The sequence below is a fragment of the Anguilla anguilla genome, chromosome 6 (assembly GCF_013347855.1).
Source record: "Anguilla anguilla isolate fAngAng1 chromosome 6, fAngAng1.pri, whole genome shotgun sequence".
NCBI classification, from domain to species: Eukaryota; Metazoa; Chordata; class Actinopteri; order Anguilliformes; family Anguillidae; genus Anguilla; species Anguilla anguilla.
This window is the reverse complement of record NC_049206.1, coordinates 41,058,032-41,074,521: the sequence shown is the minus strand read 5'-3', so window position 1 is coordinate 41,074,521 and position 16,490 is coordinate 41,058,032. Positions and strand designations below refer to the sequence as shown.

Here is a 16,490-nt window from a genome sequence, read left to right as displayed (position 1 = left end):
TTCATATGTATGCAATATTACTGCATCAAGGAGATGCCTGTACACAAGATACACGAGCTACATATTTATAATCTCAACTCTTGAGTGAATTTGGATTCATTTAAAGATAATTCAGCTAAGTACAGTGGTTGTGTTAAGTCTACTGTTCTGCCACATGATCCTCCACATGAAAACCCACATCAAGGTTCCACAATTTTCTCTGAATCTCTGACCCTGGACCCTGCTTACATTCAGATCCGTGCACATCTAGTCACCTTAATGACACCCTCTGAAGGCAACCACACTTCACGCTGGGTCCTACTCTCAGTACAATTGAAAATGTAAACTCCTCTTGTTTAATCTCAGCCTTTTGCATAATGCATGACAGAGAATAGTCCCTCTTCTGAAATAACCATGAGGCAACTCCCCAATGAGAGAGAAAGCAAGAAAGAGAAGGCAGAGAAAGAAGGAAAGAGAGACTATCTATGCGTGAACATGTTGTTTGTATGCATGGGTACACAGTAAAATGTCCAGTGTTAATTCAACTCTTAACACATAACATTTGGTCCCAGAGTGGGACCAAATGTTCTCCGTTAAGAGTCTGGACATTTTGCTGTGTATATGTGATGATAGTTTGTGTGCGTGTGCGTGTAACTGTGAGTGTGTTTGTGAGCATGAGCGATACTCAACAGATTAGAGGACCTGTGACTCTCCATTTCTCTCCTCAGTCTGTCCTCATCGGTGCAGCTCCCGAGCTCCACGCTGCCCGCGGCTCGGTGCTATGGTGCATCTCTGCAGTCTGTCATAACCGCCCACTCCCCTGTTATTCAGTTTGTTTTTTTTTAACCCCCTCACTCTCTCCAGTGCATCTAGTGCAGATGTGGGTTTGTTTACCAGCGCCGAGCGTGCGAGACGACCGCGGGTGAGCGCTCGTTACGGCTGGGCTGCGGCGACCGCGCGCGGCTCCGGTGCGATCCCGCCCCGTCTGCTCGCTCGCTCACTCAATCCGCTCTGATTCCTTTCAGGCCTCCGACGGCGAGCAGCGCAACATGAGGTAAGACTCCTTTTTTTTTCTTTCTTTCTTTCTTTTTTTTTTTTTTTTTTTTTTTTTTTTTTTTACTTTTCATTCGTGCTGAACCCACCCCCTTCCCTCTCTCCTCCGCTGACTCCCCTCCCCAGCCCTCTCACTCTGCTGTTTTCCTCGCCGCGATGCTGCTCGGCGTCTGTTAAAGCTCGCTAAGCCAATATCGGGGAAAAACGCTGTGCACCATAAAGAAAATTGCTCTGGAGAGGGGAGAAAGTGCTTAGGACTGTTGCGACTTCATCAGCTGGAAATGAGATTTCACGCTAAGAAATGGTAAGAGAGGGATGTGCTGGGGAAAATATTTTATTTATGAAGCTGCTGCTTGCGTCTTGATGTGTTTGTGTGCGAGCGTGTGTGTGTGTGTGTGTGTGTGGGTGCGTGTGTGCATCTTGATGTGTTTGTGTGTGTGTGCATGCGTGCGTGTGTGTGTGTGTGCCTGTGTGTGCGCACATTCCATTGTGTGTGTATCTGTGTGCTTGTGCATTTATGCGTCTGTGGGTTTCTATGTATGCACTTGTAGGTGTGCGTCTGTGAACATGTCTGCCTATGTATATGAGAGTATAAACATGAGTGTGCTGTTTTATTGTCTGTTATTTGAAGAAAAAAAAAAGAATGGGTTGTTAAAATATTATCAATGATATAATGACTTACTGGTATGTGTAATTTCATAGTGAATCCTCTGACTACTTAAAGCCATCTGAATGCTGGGAAGTCCATGAAATTAAATTAGATATCTGCCTTTTTACCATTAAGCGACCATTGAGAAAAACATTGCATGCTGGGTGAATCCACAAATCTCTCTTTTCCTGAGGTGAGAGCATTGAGCTCTGTGCGGAGACAGAGATTAGGTGTGTGAAAAGAGGAACTGTGAGCTTGCGTTTGCCTGTGTGTGCTATTGCCGCTCTCTTATCGTATGTGTTTAAAAGCGCCTTCATGGGGAAGAAAACCGCCATGCTCCGTGTGTTGAAGCATGCGGTACGTATCTGCCAGCCCTGTAGCTTCCAACAAAAAGTTGAATTGATCAGAGTAAAGAGGGGCAATTTGACTCTGAGGGGGAAATTACACTGGAGGCAGACTGAGTCATCTTCGCTGGATGCAGATCTGATGCTGGTGTTATGTAACTACAGCTGAAAGTAGTTTTCATTCCCGTCACTGTGATGAGATGACAGCCGTCACCCTCACTGAGCCATCTGAGCACGCTCAGAGCTTAACTCCAAGAGAAGAACTAATATTGAATGTAGGCACCGCCGGCCATAACCTAACCACAACGAGGACTGGATCGCCTCTCCTTCTCACTGTCTCATGTACTCTTTAGAACAGGGGTGTCCAGCCTTATCCAAAAAGGGTCAGTGTGAGTGCAGGTTTTGGTTTTAACCCAGCACTAAGACATCCAATTCTAATTAAGGAATCGTGGTCTTCATTCAAGACCACGATGAGCAGAATCAGGTGTCTTAGTGCTGGGTTAAACCAAAAACCTGCACTCACTCTGGCCCTTTTCGGATAAGATTGGACATCCTTGGTTTAGAGCATTCCACAAGGTGCTAAAGGGAATTAGAAAGGATCTGAGGTGATAGGGCCAGATTACTTCCCCTGCCCAGAAACGAAATACAGACAATAACTTCTTAATAAAGAACAAAAAAACAAACATCTTGCCATTATCAGGCGCTGTCCTCTGGTTTGTGAAGCGGGGTTGCACTTTATTAGGGAACTGGGCTTGAAACCAGAGAGTGGCGTGTCCGATCTCCAGGTGTTTCCCCGCTCTTGCACCCTCTCTCCCAAACCCCTGCCCACAGGGCACCCACCATTTATGCTCCAGTAAACATCCAGCTGTGTTAACAGATGAAATTTATGGTAGTACTGCCAGCAGAGGGTGTCAGACACACATACTGAGAAAAAGTTCACAGAGGACAGACATTGAATCAAAAAGTTTGACGTGAGTTGAAAATTTAGGAAGGCCTCCAAAACACCAACAATTCCACGTATATTATTTGCGAGGGCTCGGTAACAGTGTCAGTGATAGCCTGTTAGATGTAGAACCTATGGGTTGGAACAATGCTGTCACAAAAACATAGGCGCAGTTGAACAAGTTGGAGAATAGCATATAGTGCATTTAAATTGCTCTGAAATAACGATTTGTATTCACACGAACGTTCAGCTTTGGAAAATAAATCTCCCATGGCTGTTGGAAAGGCTGTGAAATATACGGGCTTTTGTGAAAGAATGAAATGGTTGCCATGGAAATTGACACTGTATAAGGCAGGATATTCCTATTTCTTTGATTTCTCTCAGGCTTATGTCTGCCAGTTGAGGCATTATGCAAGGTAAAGTCCCTTCGTAAAAGGCAGTTAAGGGGGCATTGTAAGTGTGGGCACCCAGGGGATGAGTAATTTTATTTCCACAATTTTTCACCCCAATTCAAAATTTGCCAAGCACATCTGACTCAGCCCTGCAAATGCAGCTGGCTTGGTATCTGTGTGCTTTCCTCCTGTAAAATTGAACTCTCAGGCATACATGTCAAATTCTCTAAAGGTCTGAAGGTGCTGATAATAATAGCATTATAATAGCTATGATGATTGTAATTATGATGATGAGGATCATGATGGTGATTATTATTATTTTATTTTATTTTTATTATTATTATTATTATTATGTTCTGGATGATTAAGTGCTAGGTTGCCTTTACATAGGAGCCAGACTACCAGATTTAGGTCAGTCTTTTCTTTCCATTTCACCCGCCATCGTTTCCTTTCCTGCTGATTTTCAGCCCGCCCACGGCTTTGACTCAAACCCAGGAACGGCAGATGCACCCGACAGGCGCGCCAGAGAGGCTGTCCAAAACGCAGCCTTGCCCAAGCCTATGCAATCCTGTCCACTGACATGACATAGGCTAGCTTGTCCTAATGGGGTTAGGTTCACGGTCAAGGTTGCGGCGGAGCGCGCCACAACGGTCAACGAGATTTCCGGTTTTGGGAAACGGCTCCCCATTTTGCACGGCCGAGCTGCCGGCGCTTGAAGTCAGCGCGGTCGTGGGTTTTTCAAAACGCCGTGGTTAATGGTGTCACCCGGACCACGGCCCAGACGAGCTCCGGGTCGGCGTCTCCCCTGAGATAGCTTTTTCGTTCTTGTGTGGCCGCGTGCAAAAAAAAAAAAAAAAAAAGAAAGGCTGATGGCTTCGCTGGCTGCTTTGTAGCATCTTGCAATTACATCCTCCAGCTCTGGCGGGGGGGAAACGGGGATGCGAGCCCAGCTGTCAGCTCCACTTTCTGCAGGGGCCCGGGGAAAGACAGGCTCAGATAAGCAAAAAAAAAAAAACATTCAGAAGAATTCTGGGTTGCAAACGAGACCTTTGAGTGTTCGCTCGGGGCAGAGGCCTTCGTGTTTCGAGGGCAGGTCCACATTTGAAAGGCTTCCTGCTTATCCTGCAGGAACATGCTATCATTTTCACATGGGCAGATTCCATCTTCCAATACGGATATATTCCCATTGGCTGTCTTTCTTTTTTTGCCTCATTTTTTTTTTTTACAACCCATCTTTGAGTAATAACCTGAAAAAGGAATTGGCAGTAGGCTTTATTTTCCCTGTCAGCTATTCAATTTTTCTTGTCGTATATTAGTAATATTACTGTGACAGATATCATTGGTTGAAGCATGAAAAAGCTGACCATTGATAAGGCTTAAGGACTTCATGTTTTTTTAGGTGAGAAAATATCCAAGTGTTTGGTCGTGCACACCAATTAGGCAATATCCCCTGGGTTCATTATCAAAAAAGATTTTTCTTCTACTTCTTTTTTTGCATGAAAAAAGACAAAATCTGTTTGAATCAGACTCTTGTGCCTTAAGATACAAAAATCCCTTTAGAATTGACTGGGATTGAGGTGCATCGTGGGGAAGAGATGCCATGGGAATGATAGGGGGAATATTAAGGGGCTGGGTTCTGAAGTCTTTTTTGATTGCTTTTGGTAATGAACTAGTTTAGGAAAGTAAAACTTCCACACTGTTCAAGGTCTCATTAGTAATTTTTCAGTCAAAGAAGTCTTTCGGCCAAAAGCTTAGAAAATGTAATATAGAAGATGCCATTGAATGTTCTTTTACTCTTCTGCTACCGCTATTCTTCCTGACACAATGTGTGCACGTGGGTGTTTACTTTTTTGAATAAATTTGCCATCTTAGATAATGTGCACCCTTCAGCAGCTTCCATTTTACTAAATCATGTGAAATGTTGAAGCTTTAGCCTACAACATTTTTTTTTGTATAATTCACCTTAAATAATTCTGATTATACCAGAGCTGTCAGATTACATTAAATAATTCTGATTATGACAAAGAGGTGAGATTACATTAATCAGGTGTCAGTGAAAAAGAGACCTGGCTTATCACTCATACAATACAGCCTCCATTGCGGTTAAAAAATCATGGTCTGTAGTGAGGTTATGTGGTCATTGTGTATATTAAAGGCTCTCGGGTGGAGAGAGCTTTATAATGGATGGTGATTCACCTAACTCACCTCCGAGAGACAATGACTCAGTTATTTCTATCAGTTCCCATGCAGAAACAAGCAACGTGGAGGATGTGAAAATAAGTGCGAGACCAGCCACAAACACAAATACAACCAAATTCCCCCTCGATCAGCACCCAGTGTAGGTCTCATCTTGTAGAAATATTCTGGTTGGCCCACTTCTTTTCCCCTAGAGGGAATTTGAGATCTGCTCTGAACAGTACGTAGTATCTTGCTAATGAATTGCTGCAATCTTTTCTGCGGCTCACTGGGCCACCGTCTACATCGGGGGTCTCAGACTCCAGTGCTGTGTCGGTTGGTTTCCTTTCTGGTGTCTGCTGATTTCCTGTCAATCAGCAGCCAACTTAGTCCTTGGAAACAAGGTGTGCAGACTCATTAGCCAATTAATGGCTTCAATTAAGCACTTAAGTGCAGGAACACATTAAAGCCGGCAGACACAATGGCCCTTCCGGCATTTGAGTAAGAGATCCCTGATGTACATCATCAGCCATTATCATCTATAAGAAAGGCCCAAACCTGTTTCTTTGAACCTACCATTTTTAGCAAGGCCTAATTACACTCTCGCCCAGCAACAATTAGAGACAGAGGATGCTTTCTGGCAAAGCCTCATCAGATGGGTTAGGGCCAAGGAAGATAAACAGAAACAACCAGGGATGCATTCCAGAATGCAACTTTCATGTACTTGTGTATTCAGTAGTATGTAACAAGTATGCTGATGAGTATTCACCACAAGCGTGTGAGTGCACAATACAAACAAAATCATTGGATTTGGATTGCACTGACATGTCAAAAAATGACATTGACTTGGAACTGTGTGAGCAGTGGTTACATTTACAAACTGTCAGATGTATTTCAAAAGAGGTCATCAATGTTGAACAATATTTCTGGTGAAGTGTGTTGAGAAAACGGAATGCATGTTAACTAATACTATTTGTTAAAAAAATCCAAATTTCTACACCGAGGACTCCTGGGAACATATTATACTTAATATAATATACTTAATTGGGTGCAACAATTTTCATTCTCACAAATGACTGTACGGATGTCTGGTAAATTTCTATGCAAACTCATTTTCAGATCCTTGAATTTTGGTACAGAACCTGGTGCGCTACCATACTTCATTCATCCTTGCACGCAACCCAGAATTCATACATGGTCCAGAACTCACTAAATAGAAATACTGCTATGTGCTATCCAACCATACATGCTGTACATACGTGCAGATGGTCAGTATTAATTCAAAGGTACAATCTGTATGGACATTTTATATCCATGACAAGGTGTCTCACACACACAGGTGCAGCACAGAGAAGACATGAGTCCGTGAAATCAGTCAAGCTTGCATGCTCAAGTTATTGCCTTTGTTATGTTAATAAGTCCATTGAATCAAATGAAATGTGTCAAGATGAGAAGCAGAGCAGGGCTTTTTCAAGGATTTTTATTACTTTTATATTAGGACTTTTTTTAAATTACAGACTATTGATGTCATATTATTGGAATAATCTGGCTATAAAAATAACATTTTTTCAGTGCATTGTCTCATATATGTTCAATGAATTTAAGTTGGGTTCAGATTGCTTGTTAATAGCAGACTTATTGCAAAGTGACTGCTAATATTCTTGCTTTATTTCTTGTTTCACATATTTTTATCAAGTTGGGTACAAATTAAAGAATCGTTTGCATAAACAATGCATCATAGTGTTCAGTTTATGTTCTTGAGGAAATTGCTTTTTTTTTGGATAGCCTATGTCTGGGAGGTTCATTTAAACTCAAGAAAATGAACCTTTGGTTGGGTTTGCATAATGCATGCACTGGAAGATTTCCAAAGCAATATGGATCCATGAACCATGGATCTACATCACTTCAATTTTAGTTTTTTAGTCACCCCCACTTTCTCGATACTTTTGATAGTGCTGGGTGTGACATTCAGGCTTTAGTTCAATAAAACTGGCATACATTGCACATAAAGTCCTTGCACGCATAACATCCAGGTTGTCACATTGACAGCCAAATTCCAGAATGGAAAGTCATCAGACTCTATACATCAAAGCTTAATTAATCCTTTATATGGAGCCTCATTCCAGTGGAACAATGGCCTAATCACAACAATCAGAACTAGTCCAAAGCAGTTTATATCATTATGAAGGTATTGTTAATAAATGTACGCAGTCATTTTTATATAGCGTGGATTTTATCTACTAAACAGATTGTCTGAACCTGCTTCCTGCTGTCTTCTCTGCTTCCTAAAAACCACAAGTTCTGGCTGGTTTTCCAGTGCTACATTATAGTTCATGAATATTCATGAGAAAATGTGTGTACATCAATGTCTATGGTCTTGTCCTTAGCCATGCCCCTTTGTAAATATGCATACGATGCAAGTAATTTGAATTTTTCAGCTTCAATGGTAGCAAGAAAAAACTTTCAATAAACAAAAAAAGAGTATCAAATAAAAATGGCCACATTGCTGTATGGTGCAGTGCCATCACATTTTTGTATTTGTTCTTTACATTGTGTTATATTACTGTGAGGGAGTGGGAGTTTTGGGAGACCAACCGCAACTGAACAGGGGGTTCTTTAAGCTATTAACCAGGGGTAAAATAGCCACAAAGTCTCAAGAGACAAGGGAAAGGAAAACAATACTCCTTAGGGATAGTATCCCAAAGAAAAGCTCCACACAACCCACGTACTGGGTAAAAAAAAACTAAAGCTTAAGGAGTATGAAAATAAAACTGCCAGAGCAGAAAACGGGGCAACTCAAAGAAAACAGACCTCGAACCGAGGCTGAAAAAGTAACACCCTAAAGAAAGAATACTGAGCTTAGATTGTGGCACCAACTTGTTGCCAACAATCTAAAAAAGCTAAAGACTGTTGTGCTAATTTTATAGCCACACAATCCAATATCGCAACTCAATCCTTTACCTTTTACCTTTTACCTTTTACCTTTTACCTTTTACCTTTTACCTTTTACCTTTTACCTTTTACCTTTTACCTTTTACCTTTTACCTTTTACCTTTTACCTTGCTTGACAGAATACCGGCTCTCGTGCAACATAAGTGACACTGAAGCAAAGCTTATCAGCTTGCTTGGGGTTTAAATAGAACGCCAACAGGTGCAAATTGTAAAAAGAAAATTTGCACGTGTATAATTCAATCAACTCAATGGCCGTAATAACTGAAGAAAAGGCGCATGAAAAAACCAATGGCCATAATAACTGAAGAAAAGGCGCAGGAAGGAAAAGAAATGGTGGCATCAGCCAAAACCATGACAATTACTGGCATTTAGCAGAGCGACAACAACAAACGCAAGTGCAAAGGTCTGTGTTTGCAGTTCATTAGCTCTCTAGAGGGGAACGTATAGCCCTAAGACAGACATTTGTCCCAATCAGCACACTTGTAGACTATTGGGTATACAGTGCAAGTCATATTCAAGTTGTATACAGCTTGTATACTCAATAGTAGGCAAATGCACTGATTCAAACACAACTTATGTTCAAGAACTGTAGACCCTATTCAGCATTAAGCTAAGTTAGCCAAACAAAATAGAACAACATACTTTGCAAACATTGATAAAACAAGTTACACCTACACAGGTGTTTGAGTTAGGTAAAAGTGCAAAAAAAGGGTTGGGGTAGGGAAGACAAATTGCAGTTTGAGGTGGGTCTGCATCGGAAGGTAGCCAACCAAACATCTTTGAAGTTCTAACTCACATGAGTTCATTCCACCACCGAGGGGCAGGACAAGCAGCCGACTTGGTAATGCAGTAGGAGGAGCTAGACATCCCAAAGTAGCAGCGCGGAGGAGTCTAATTGGTGTGTAGGATCTGACAATCAGGTGAGCAGAAGTGTTCTGGATGTGCTGCAGAGGCCTGATGGCAGGGGTTATGAAGGCCAGGAAGGAAGGACTTGCAGGTGTCAAGGTGGGAAAGGACCAGAGCCTGAACCAGAAGCAGTTTTCAATTGACAGTAAAATGGCGAGGCGTTAACTCAGTAAAGAAGACAGCACAAATACACAAACTGCCACACATTAACATTGAGAAGCACTGGTCTGTAGAATCTGTGCAGTAGAACCAAACAGCAGAGTGACTGTGAGATGCGCTGGTGTCACGGGCAAGACTGAGACTGAAATCAGTTTCCAAGGCAGCAGATTCTCTCAAGAATGAACTGAAGTCAGATTTTGGTCACACTCCCACCTCTCAAAGAGTGATGCGGTGAAAGATAAATGGCCTCTTTCTCTTTGATAAACACCTGCTTTGAATCCACACATCTTCACTTCGTCTTTACTGAGCTGGTAACACATTTTGCTTGCTACTTTTCTATGTGGTAGTAGAACCAATGTGGTTGTGCACAAGCTTAAATATTTCACACCCCAGAGTGCATTATGGGACAGATCCTCCCACTGGTCTCTTTTCACCGATTTAACTTTTTGAGAAGAGTTTCATTCCCATGATTCACATGGTCTGAGAGTCACTTCACCGCAGTTTCCATTTCTCCCCTTCAAGATGGGAAATGCCAGGGGAGAGAGGAGAAACAAACCAGGATCAAGTTCAAGGCAGAGCATATCTGAGACAGACTCCCCCTGGAACTCAACTACCCACTCCACGGGCGATATTTACTCAAGGTACCAACTGCCTTTTAAATTGAACATTGCAATGTGGCTTCTGGCATCTACTGTAATTCCATGCAGTAAAAACAGACTACATGACAGCTACGGGTTTCAGTCCTAACATTATTATTAGCATGTCTACTGTAGAAGGTATGCCCAAGTGTCAGGGCAGGGGTACAACTAGTGTGCTGTACTACTGTCCTGAGTCTTTTGGTTAATGAGGATGTCCTTTAGGGAAGCCCAGCCAGGAGGTCGTTCAGACCTGGATTTGACAAAGGTCATACCCGATCAGCCAACAGGCTGGCCAATGAGAGCACAAATCATTAAGACTTAGTATGCAGGAAGTGTCCAGGTAAGGGCAGAGACTCAGAGGGATTTCATTGTTCCTTTCTATCTAGAGACTGTATGATTTGTGGAGTGTGGAGGGGTGGGTCAGTGACTGATGATGCCTTGTAAAAGGTGTCCAATCAGCATCAACAGATGATGGTGACTCAGTTTGAGAAGGCTTTACTGATAGGGACTGGACCCCACTTGGGCTGCCATGCTCTTTTGCTAATAGAGATTGTATTGGATGTTGTGAAATTACTGAATCGTGCAAGCATTCCCCAATGCATTATCATACAGACCAAGCGCAGATATATAGGCCATATAAATACCATATTAAAGTTTTTATTATGAGAGTGAAACTCTAGTTAAGAGTTTTATAGCTTGTTTGCCTGCTTCTGTCACTAAAGGCCTGCCTAGCAGGTGACCATCTGTCGGGATTCACTGGGCCAGATTTCCTACTGAGCCTGCATTGGAATTGTACCAAGACCAGCCAATCAGCATTCCAACAGTACATAGTTTAGCCAATCAGCACCGTAACCGTACTAAGACAAGCCAATTAGAGCCTCCCCATTCCTCTTGAGTTTTCTGTGTGTTAAGGGAGTCATATCTTCACATCAACGTATGCAAGCGCAGACAAACTCTCTTACCCATGTAGGCCGCATGTGTAAGGGATAATGTGTCATCAAAACTCAGCAGAAGATTACATCTGCTTTAGAAATATTATCATTAATTTTAATTTAGATATTTTTTACATGGTGCAGCAGAGTTTAGAACATGGAGCTATTTTGACTGTGGAGTTTTATGTTGCCAATTGTGCATCAATTTTTAATAGAGCCATTCTGCTCTTAGGCTGCAAAGAGCCCCTGCTATGCAGTTTGGCTCAGCAAAAGGGAAATCAAGATGTTTTTTCCTCCAGACCAGGGCTGATTATGACTAGAATGCCTTCAGAGAGGAACTCTGAGCGTTGTCTAATATTTGCTACTGTTGTTGTTATTATTTCACTAAGCAGACGCCCATAGCTATGACAATTTATTTGTAATGGCTCATTCAGCTGTCCATTAATAAAGCAGTATTTTTACTGTCTTGCAACTGCAACTTTTATTTCTATGTCCAGGCACTGAATTGGCTTAGCTGGGGGTGATGGGGTAATTTGTTTGGCCACAGATAAAAAAATAAGAAGCATCAAAATTTAAACACTGTTTGTTATTTACAAATGTACCCCTTCCCACACTTCTAAATGTCAAAGATAAATCTGGCATTTGCAAACCAGGGCCCATTTCCGGTGTCTCCCTCAGAACAACTGATAACAGCACAAATACACACACGCGTGCACGTGCACACACACACAACCAAACACACACGCACACAGGCACGCACACACACACACACACACACACACACATACATCCTGCTTCCAACTGCTGTATATTGTGCTAGATTGCTTTAATATTTCATCTAGGTTACAGAATACAGCTGCCATCATGCTTACTATTGCAACACTCTGTAGACTTCAGCAACAGACATCAAATGCTTTCAAAAAACTTGAGTCTGCAATTTTCCTCCTCTACTCATTCACCAAAAAGGTATCCAGTGAGACAAAGTTTCCTGTGACGATTTATCGATATGTTGACTACATTTACCAGCATATGCGGTAGACACTGCAATCTTATTCAAATACTTCACTATATTGTTTATGATCAATAACATAAAGGACAGATCACCCACAGACTTGCATTTTCTGACTAATTGCATTGACCATTTTAAACTAGCAAACTGCAAACCATTGGCTGTGTATGCTTGGTAAATCAAACTTTTGTTTTGTAGAATCTGATTGGTTAGCTAGAAAATATTTCAGTCGCTCTCTAGCTGCATAGCAGGCTATGCAATTTGAACAATTAATTGGAATTCACAGTAGACCCTTTTTAAGGAGAAGGATGTATAAACTTCACTTACTATTGAAGAAAATTATTTGCTTTTAAGTACGTAAATATACCTTGGCCTCAGCCTAACTATAGATTTTGCTTTGTGAGTTCCTTTCCTTGAATTATCTTTGAGATTATAAACCTATACACATACATTATACAGTTCTACTGGGTTCTAAAGGGTTCAAATGTAAATGTTGTCTTCTTTCATCTGTGTGCATTCATTTATCTAATAAGTAGACATGAATTCATAAGTTGTCTCGTACCATGCTTTACAGTAGAGGGAAATTAACACTGAAACTGGCATACATTAAAAAGAAAACTGAAAGTGGAGGAGGCATTGATCCTCTGGCTCTCTGGGGAGAATGCTTTACTGACTTATTAAAAATGCATTTATCCAATGCATGCCATGTGTTTAAGTGTGTCATTGGCTGCGTGCTGGCTCTGGCTCTAGGGAATATGCCGATTTTAGCTCTGAATACATTTTTTAATTGTTCTGGCATTAATACAATAAGATCCATTGTATTAACATTGTGGTATTGCTTTTTGAAATTGGATTTTTATTTGAATGGCAAATGCATCATTTATGTTTTGGAGCAGACTGAGCCTTTTGGTGAAAAAATCTGCCTCAATTCTACAAACTCAGTCATTCAGAAGAATAATGCTGAAGATTTATTTACATTTATGTATAACTGCCGAAAGCGTACCTGCAACTAGGGAGACACAACTTGGTAGGTAGGTGTTGTTGACATTGTTGGCTGGTTTCGTTTGAAGTGGATTTTGTTTTCAGGATTGCAAGTAATTAATTTTGAGGCAAGCAGATTTAATTTATGATGGTGCTTTAATAGATAATGTAATAGATGGAGTTAAGTGCATAAAGGTAACTCACTGTTAGGGTAACAGAAGAGGTATCTAAGAGTTAGCTATGATTACCTTTAATATTGCCTTATTGGAGAACTGTGAAATTATTGTGTGAAGTAGAACATTTCTTAATGTCATTGAATTCGCTCTGAATTCACATACCCGGCGTAATGGTGCATTGTGGTCCCATTCGTTTGCCCATCAGTATTCGTAATTTGAACGAATTTAACAGCAACGGCTCCGATTTTGTGGCGGCGCGCTCGTGCCACTGTGAAAAACACGCAGCTGTGCGCTCGTGACTCTGGGCCCTGCGCTCCCGTTCCAGAGCTTGACAGCTGGTAGCGTCTTCAGCTACAGCTGTTTCACAGGGTGAATCACCAGAGCTGGGGATTTCTCGCCGCTTGCCTTTCAAACCGAGGCCGGGATTTGTGATGTAGGATATTCCCCTGGAGCTAATGCGGGGGGATTCGAGACGCCGAGAGAGAAGGAAAATAAGAACAACAGCGTTGGGAAAGAGCAATGTCTCTCTCTTAGTGGGGGAAATTTAGTGGGCTGGGCTTGATTTTCTGCCCTTCCTATTTAACTCTCCTTATAATCCATCCCTGCTGTTCACCATGGGGTGAAGGGTGCATCCTTTGAACCTGATACCTCCCTTCCCCGTATGTTGGCTTGCTTTCCTCTCAGACTGCTGCTGGCTAGATTACTCTCTCTGAGAGCACGGGGGGGGGGGGGGGGGGGGGAAATGAGGGGACAAACGTCCCAGCTCCCCCGTCTTTATTCGTTCTCATCATAAATGAGATGGAGGGAGGTGAATTGCAGTGACATCTATGTCTACATGCTGAGATGGATCACGGGGGTGGAAAATACCGCCACAGAAGTGCCATCGAACCTCAGGCGGATTGAATTGCAGGTGAATGGTGCTTTTCATGCTCAGCAATGCGCCCTGCCCCCGGACAAAGGAAGACCCAACAAACAACTGTAATGGTGTTTGTCAGATGGAAGATGGATTCATTATTTTGGTGGCGGGAGGGCTTTTTTCTGCTCTGCGTGTCTATATCCCATGAATATCAATTATGAGGGAGTTCCCAGTAGGTCTGTTAAAGACTGTCTAATTAGCAATAGATTTTCATTAGGGGTGTAATTCTGGATACAGTATTAGATTAGATTAGAGAGTCCATGGCTATGCTCCTCCGGTACAACCACCAATTAGATACCAAAAATAACATTGGCCTCATGTTACTACATATAACTCTTTTTTCCCCCATTCATTTTAAGAGACATCACTGCATTTATGTCTATAGGATTGTATTTTGCCTTGTCTTTCTGATCTTGCCACCCCCCCACCCCCCCTCTTTTCTTGCTGCGATTAAAACTTTTCTGCAAACCGCATTCCAACAGCAGAAGACTACCGTAATAACTAAAGCTGAGGCCCACTGGATTTAGTGAAGGCCTCTTTCAGACATTGTTAAGAGAATACAAAAAAATAAGAACAATGCCTGCAGGTTTGTGCAGGCAGTGAATGGACAGTGACTACTGTTTCTGAACATGCTGAGCCAGCTGGGCGCTTTCTTTGTGTGAAAGGAAAATAAAAGGCGCTAGGTACTTTGGTGATTGCAAACGTGTTTTTTCTGCTCTGTTGACAGGATCTGCGCAGGTAGACGCCCCTTTCCCACCCTGGGGACTACGTAATCCCCTTAGCCAGTGGAGCCCCGGTGCTTAAAAAGCCAAAAACGGACCTTGTCGTCCCACAGAGAAAAGCTATCACACATGAGAGAGAGAGAGAGAAACATGAAAAAGATATATATTGGGAAAACGGCGCTAAAAAACTCCAGAAATGGGTGTAAACATCAAAAGAAGAGGTAAGAGCGATGTTTTAAAGCCGTCCTCTGCCATCGCCACCATCGTCGTCATGTCGACTGAAACAGTCCCATGTGGTCCCATCACCCATTTCTGTCACCAAATCACCGCGGAGTCCTCATGCGCCGCGAGCGACGCAGCTGTTGTTTTCAAATCCTCGCCTCAGTGAGAATATGGATATGGCAGCCGTCCCTCCATATTTCAAGATAGTAATTTGGTGAAATGGTCATATGGAGCAAATGAAAGACCATATGTATCTTTAGGCATCAAATCACCTTGCTTCTCATCACTGGAAGGACCAGTATAGTAACATCTATTATTCTGTCCTGTACAATTAGGACAGTGATTTTTCTGTATGACTGTGTCCCCTAAATCCTGAAAGTTACCCAGGAGCCATTTTAGCTAAACATCACATAACGTCACCTTTCAGTTGTTATTCAGTAGTGCAGATGTTTCACCAATAGATGCACGGCACAGCAGTCAATCTTATAAAAGCCCGGCTACCTCAGTGCCAGTTTTGGGAATTTGTCAGGGTTTCAGCAAGTCTCAATTGATTTTCCTAGCAGTTTGCAGTCATCACCATGGCACAAGGTGATATTATGCTGGCCTCGGTGCTCAAAGTGATAGAAGTGTCTGAAATGCTCTCTCTCACATCACCTCTCTGTTATACGTGCATACAACTACACAGACACACACACACACTTGCATGCACACACACACACACACACACACTCATGCCATGGGCCTCATTTGTCAAACGTGAGCTGTACGAATTAGATCGTAAATTGTTCAGAAATGCATATACTCAAACAGTGGGAGATTTATCACAACTGGATTTAACATTAAAACAGGTGATGCTTCATTGGCGTTGTCCTGATTAATCTAATAAATGCTTAATTGCAAAATTGCAATTGAATTTAAATTCCATAAAACACAAAGTTTGCTCTAAATAGGGCGCAGAATAGGCTAGACCTTCAGTGCTATGGCTGATCTCGCATTAATAGAAGATTTGGCATATGGCTTACTTTGAAGCATGTCTTCAATGACCACGGCAGTTTGTTTGCTGAGGATGATGAATGGCTCATGAGTCGGTTCCGACTGCCAAGGCACCTCCTTCTGAATCTGTGCAACGCACTGGAGCCAGAACTCCGAAGATCCTAACTCCGTTTCCCGTGCAATTCCAGCACAGGTGCCTTCGGTCCTCGGCTTCTTGACGACTGGCACAGGACAGGGAAAACATATCGCTGTCACCCTCCGGGGTAATTCCAGATGGCGAATGTCTCTCCTATAATTTGGCCAATGCACTCATCCATCGTAGTCAGCTGGGTCAAACTCTGTCCTCCCC

General features: G+C 42.3%; 1 protein-coding gene across 6 annotated transcripts in view; it reads left to right on the top strand.

Annotated features, from left to right (window-relative positions):
- The first annotated feature begins 391 nt into the window (after positions 1-391).
- LOC118230613 (brain-enriched guanylate kinase-associated protein-like) overlaps positions 392-16,490 on the top strand; it is a 40,124-nt gene continuing 24,025 nt past the window's right edge. Inside the window, exons 1-3 of one of the 6 annotated variants that reach the window (XM_035423768.1) lie at positions 394-1,033; positions 1,159-1,336; positions 10,075-10,193. In XM_035423768.1, the coding sequence (XP_035279659.1) occupies positions 1,334-1,336; positions 10,075-10,193 (122 nt within the window). In that variant the 5' untranslated portion in view covers positions 394-1,033; positions 1,159-1,333. Of the gene's footprint in view, positions 1,034-1,158; positions 1,337-10,074; positions 10,194-14,931; positions 15,148-16,490 lie in introns of those variants that run through there. The other 5 variants (XM_035423772.1, XM_035423771.1, XM_035423770.1 and 2 more) reach the window with 5 other exon arrangements.